The 6000-nt window shown below is 38.7% G+C and overlaps 1 protein-coding gene across 8 annotated transcripts in view; it reads right to left on the bottom strand.

Moving 5' to 3' along the window:
• Nucleotides 1–612: 612 nt before the first annotated feature.
• The window catches only part of Chb (chromosome bows), a 33611-nt gene continuing 28223 nt past the window's right edge, over nucleotides 613–6000 (bottom strand). For 6 of the 8 annotated variants that reach the window (XM_071794757.1, XM_071794761.1, XM_071794760.1 and 3 more), the window contains 11 exons: nucleotides 5706–5937; nucleotides 4955–5020; nucleotides 4386–4717; nucleotides 3973–4276; nucleotides 3700–3887; nucleotides 3464–3614; nucleotides 3254–3383; nucleotides 2996–3167; nucleotides 2705–2918; nucleotides 2422–2628; nucleotides 613–2336 (listed from right to left, as the gene is read on the bottom strand). In XM_071794757.1, coding sequence (XP_071650858.1) covers nucleotides 2130–2336; nucleotides 2422–2628; nucleotides 2705–2918; nucleotides 2996–3167; nucleotides 3254–3383; nucleotides 3464–3614; nucleotides 3700–3887; nucleotides 3973–4276; nucleotides 4386–4717; nucleotides 4955–5020; nucleotides 5706–5937 — 2203 coding nt within the window. In that variant the 3' untranslated portion in view covers nucleotides 613–2129. The remainder of the gene's footprint in view (nucleotides 2337–2421; nucleotides 2629–2704; nucleotides 2919–2995; nucleotides 3168–3253; nucleotides 3384–3463; nucleotides 3615–3699; nucleotides 3888–3972; nucleotides 4277–4385; nucleotides 4718–4954; nucleotides 5021–5705; nucleotides 5938–6000) is intronic. The other 2 variants (XM_071794758.1, XM_071794759.1) reach the window with 2 other exon arrangements.

The following is a 6000-nucleotide window of genomic DNA, read 5'->3' as shown; positions in this document are numbered from 1 at the left end:
AGTCTAGAATTTCTCTATGCTACGAGAATAATCGATAAGATCTTTTTCATTTTCTTTTTTTTTCTTTATCGCGAAGTAGGGTTCATTTTATACGACGTCGGCAACAGTCGAAGACCTCGTGCGTATCTTTCTCCTCTATAATCTCGACTGTGCTACCCGCGAAACTGTTCTTATAGGTGAATGCTGAAAGACTATTCAATCAAATCCCGTCGCGTCGACGCCGAAGGCACCAAGTAAAAGAAATACAGTCTGTCTCGTGTTTTCCCTTTCAAATTTACTCTTCATTCTATTCGTTTCAGGTATTTTGCATTTTCTTTGGCACTATTTGGCCGTATTGTATTCGTAGACGTAAATTACCACCGCGTCGTCACGCTGAATTATCGAGGTATTATCAGACATTTGCATTTTATTGTGACTCCACGTTTCTCTACCTGTTTAAGTCCGGTATATTTATTTTCACGCCCGTTTAAAAAAAAAAAATTTTTTTTCTGATATTTAGTAATATTTTAATGATCCGCCTTGACAATTTCATAATAAAATTAGATTTATTATCCTTATATCGTATCTCGATTAAATATATATAGTAAGAAAGGACAAAAGGGGTGATCTACATTGTAGAATATATAACATATAATTTTTTTTCTTATACAGTAAACAGAAACGACAATGGCACAAAGTGTTACTAAACTCGTTAAGTTAGCGTTTGATTTAGTGTTCAATTATTGGCAACGTGATGAATAGTTAAGTGTTAACTTTAATCTCGAGCAGATCAATTTACTAACCACTGCTACTTTATTTATGCTTGCTTCTTAAACACGCGCTAATCTCTCAGCCACGCAAATCTCTCATTCTCTCACATTAAAATCGCGCTTTTCTCTTTCTCTCTCTCTCACACACATATGCTTTTTTGTATGTATGTATTATTTCTGTGTCTATGCATGGTTCGTCAAAAAGACTCGACTATTCTGTTTGTGTCTTTTACGTCATTGTGCGTCCTTGGGAATCTGACTAGCACGTAGATTTCAAACGAATAAATTATACACTTTCCACTTTTCCTTTATCACGTATCGTTGCTGTGAGGTGCGTCACGACGTATCGCCGGACGTGCGATTACGCGTCAACGCTAGACGTAGATTCGGTACTAAATGTAAACAAGCATATATATTTAACGTTTGCTGATTAATCCGCATGATTAGTGTTCGACCGTGCACTATGAGAAATATTGAACTCATTGTCCACAGACAGTAATGTTGCATCGTGTTCCCCTCAGTTTACCATTTGTCTCGCTAAATTTTCTCATGACGATGGAAGGTTTGAAAAACCGGGAGGAAAAACATGTATCAATCCCGTAGCTCGCGAAAATGGAAATAAAAGCTTGGCCATGTCTGTATCAACAGAAATACTGTACTTCCCGAATACTGTAGCTCCGCACCATAAAACACGACATAGCTCGCATAGATCATCATCGTATGTACAGTATCGTGGTAAGAAAAATAAAAAAGCGATTAGCAAATTTAAACGAATCGAGAAGCCGTTCACTTCGCAAACGAAAATGTAATATTATAAATATTTTCCACAGAGTAAACCTCGAGTGAGCGTATTATGGAACGATATTTTTTGAGGACGTATCTGCTAACCGAAGTTATTGCGTGACACGCTCACTTAAATGTACTTATACAATAAATCGTACAATTCAGCTGTTTCATACTCATAAAAGACGAAAGAAATCGGTGAATCGTGTGTTACGAATTCTTTTTGCACAAGCTTTACTTTCTTAATAAGAATTAACCAACATGTATAAGACGCCCTTAATCTTCTATAAACAAATTCGATAAACGTAACATCAGACGATTATCGTTACGCTGATTCCGCACACATCACCGTCTCAGACAGCGACTCGCACGCCGTCGCGAAGTGACGCACACACACACATACATACACACATATACACACATCAGTCTCTATCGTATCAAAACTTCCGAGTCATATTGTTAAAACCGTCGTTACGTCGACCATCATGACGGATCGGACTTACTGAGAAAGCTAACAAGCATTCGCTCATGCCGCGCGCTGAAACCGGCGAATCTCTTAAGTATCGCGACCCTGAGAGTCGTGGTATTGGATGTTAGTTAATTCTTGCTGTTGCTACGTGGACTCGCGGGTTGACTATTCGCCTGTTGCTGTGCGCGCTGTATGTAGATGTTCAGCAGTTTAAGCTTACTGGAATACAGGCAGCTCAGATGCGGCTTCAGAACCTCCTCGCCAACAGCAACGTGGATCGCCACCATGCAGAAGACCGCGCTCTTGCGAACCGCACTCTCGGCGTCGTCGTAAGCCTACAAAGAAAAATGCAATACAATCAGTATATAGTACAAAATATTTATATAACGCGAAGTACAAGTTTTGCAGAAGTTTACTCACCTTAATAAGGCCAGGCATAACCTTGGCAAGGTGAGGTTCGATAGCTTCGCGACCCCAATGCTCCACCACCTTGTGCAACATTTTTATCGCGCCCATATTCAATGGATACGATTCCGTAGCGATTATAGTGGAGACCAAATGGATAATTTGTTCCGGCTTCAAAACCATCGCCATCGTCGCCGCGCACTTCTCCGCGTTCCAATGGACCTATTATGAACGGCGCCATAAATATATAACTCTGCTAATTGTTGTTAATTAAAAATTAAACGGAATCAATACTCACTGGAGATCTACCGCCGCTACCGCTGGAAGAATCGACCTTTTGATCGTCCGATTTGTAGGCGTAGATAACTTTCAGTACTAATAACTCATTGTAAGAGGAAAAGCTTTCTATCAGATCGGAGCATTTAAGCATATCGATTAACGTTTGCAGCACTTCTACTTGTACCACTTTGCCATCATTGGATAAGCTGTCTAACAAAACTTTGAGCACTTTTCTGAAATATTAGAAAATTGTTAAATTATCAAGATTAGATCGCCATGTAAGATACGCCAGAGTTCCATCGTGACATACTTGAAATTTCGTTTAATATATGAGGAATCGCCTTCGCGAACATATAATTGAAATTCTTGCAACGATGACACTTTCTCCGCAGTTTGCGCCTCTTTTGATTGCAGAGTTTTAACCATATTGTCTACGATTTCTGGTACGATGTCTGGTCTGTTTGTCGAATCTGGTGATGATCCTGAATACGAAATAACATTAGATATTTCGGTTTTATTATGTGCAGATCTTTCTGCACATAACAATTAAAAAAAATTAAGCACATACCGTGCGTTTTGTAACCATTATTCTCTTGAGGTAGAATCAAGTCACCGGCAATTGTGTCGGATCCGTTCACCGTTATGTTACTAACAGATCGTCCTCGTTGCGTCGGTGAGGAAACGGACGAAGATCGACCCTGAAAACAATAATTAGAATGACCTTAGATCTTTGTGGTTCGTTTTTGTTTTGTCATGCTATTTATCTTATTAAGCTTACAGAATTGGATAACGTAAGACCTTCCATTCTCTCTTCTACATCCGCCATATTGCTGATACCGCTGTCTTTGCTGGTAGTGGCTCTTTCCAAACGTTCAAAACCGTAATTTTGGATTTCGGCAGTCGTGCGCCGCAGAGATCTAGAAGGAGAACTTTAAAAGATTAAGATGTTTCGAAATTATAAAGCGTCTAGACTTAGTATTGCAAATTTAACATGTCAAAACGTTGTCCACGTACTTGTATACTTCTTCCAAATTCTCGTCCCCTCCATCGATTTCAGTCTTCGCGTCTGCTTTAACGTCGTTTTTCGCTTTTGTTCGAGCGGGCGAGTTCTGCGCTCTGGGCGGTGGTGTACCGGGTGATGCCGGATTACTAGAAGCGGACGATTTCCTCAGATGGTTCTGCACCAGAGGCCAGGCTGTTTCCTAAAGGAAGAAAAACAATGATTCAGCACGAGAATAAGGGAAGAAACGCTGATGAGTAAACCAATGCTAAGTTTATTCCACGCACTTGATAGTATTTTGGTAACTCGGAAAGTATCATAGTAACTTGAGGCGGATTGAGATTGTAAAGTGATATCACAGCGTTCTGCGCGTGCCTCCTCACGTCGTGGCTTTTACCGTCATTCGACCAGTCGAGCAGCCGTGCAAGTGCTGTCGCTGCAGAACTGCCCAGCGCGGACGGTTCTGCCGTTTCAGCGATCTGCGTGATAAAAGTCAATGCTGCTACTTTCACGCGAGAATTTGGTGTTTGTGTTGGATCTGTCAGATACCTCATCACAGCCGGTAGAAGCTGTTGGCCCGGAAAACAGTCTCTGGACAAATCATTGCATATACATATATGTAGAAAATTCAATAGTCGCAATAAACTCGATGATACAGACGATACGGTATTACGCGCATAAAACTCATATAAATCCTCACCTCACAACGTCAAGCGTTTTGTGAATTTTTGTTTGTATAGATCCCAATAGGTCGGTACCCAATTTATTAAGAAGCCTCGCGCACAAAACGTATAGCCAGTCGCCAAGACCTTCGTTGTGAGTAATAATTAGTTCATTCAACGTGTCCAAAAACAAACTGAACACCTTGGTATGAGAATCCATGAACATTTTTGTAAAAATATCCGTCACTCTACGCAAATCTGTTGGTGTCAAAGTATTTCCGCTGCTCAAATAATGTTGTAAACCCACTAAGCCTTCCTTTCTGTCTCCCCAATGTTTGTGAGCACAGTTTTCAATAATCTCTTTGATGTCCTGTAAAATGAGAAAAAATTGTTGCTTATTTCTTTAAAAATTTCAACGTTAATACATAATTGTATTCTAAAAAATTAATGTAAAAAATAAGTAACATAAAAAGAAAAATGTTCACAAAATAAGTCCTTTCCTTTTATAATATCAACATATCGATTGCTGCATTAATTGATTTAAAAATAACTATTAAGTCAGTTTTACTTGAATGTGCAGAAATGAAAAGAAAGGAATTTAACAAACCTTCGGGATAGACTGATCCCATAGATCACGATATAGTCTCGGTTGAGAGCCACTCCATGAGAACGACTAATGGGTAGATGGGCGATGGAGAGATGTGGAGAACAGAACGGCGTGTCGCGTTAGTCCAAACCAAACAAATACGCCGCAACAAAACCAAAAGTAAAAACCAGACATGCATTAGCTACATTATCATACAGTGCTAAAAGCTTTATGCATTATAGAAGTATTCTCGTTTTCATCTTAAGGAAAACCTGATTCACGTAAATAATAAAATAGTAAAATAAATTTATTTTATATCTTGACAAAAATTTCCTATTAAATTGTAAAACAGAAATATTCATTTGTAAAATCTGCATATTAATTTTTGCATGCTGTTAAAATTGAAATAAAATTAAGTTGTAAAAGTGTAAAAGTAAAAATTAAAATAAAATCTATTGTGTATAAGCGTTAACCAATCAATTATAAAAAGCGGTGGATCTATTATCTTATCAAAACGTGTGTAAATTTGCAATATTAATGTAGTATGACATATGAGATAATGTGTGAAAATGTTCGTCAATTTCTTCTTCGTAAACGCGTGTGTGCTAGCTTACAAGAAAAAATTAATTTAACAATAAACATATGTAACTTCGATTCTATAATGTGATATATGTCCATTTTTTGATCGAAGTAACAAAAATCAAATACTGAAGCCAACGAGAGTGCGTTACTTTCTTATTTTTTTAATTTGCTAATAAAAACTTGCACTTACATCACTAGCTCGTCTAAAACCGTCCATGCTTCTTTCCGAGCATATGCTGCTGTTTTCGCTGTCGTCACTGTGATCCCCTTTGTTGCCCGGTATTCTGGTGTAGTTATCGATACTATCGAAAGTTAGAGCGTCCGCTAAAGCGGACTCCGCTTCGCGCGACTTCTGCAGCATTTTCTGCGCCATAACTGGCGGCCTAGTGCTGTCTGTCGGCGACATGTGTAGATTCCTCCCTCTATCAATTTAAATAATTCGTATTATAATTACATGAATTCACAGTATTTGCGATAAACGAAAT

The sequence above is a fragment of the Temnothorax longispinosus genome, chromosome 12 (genome assembly GCF_030848805.1).
Source record: "Temnothorax longispinosus isolate EJ_2023e chromosome 12, Tlon_JGU_v1, whole genome shotgun sequence".
Taxonomy (NCBI): Eukaryota; Metazoa; Arthropoda; class Insecta; order Hymenoptera; family Formicidae; genus Temnothorax; species Temnothorax longispinosus.
This window is presented reverse-complemented; position numbering and strand designations above follow the sequence as displayed.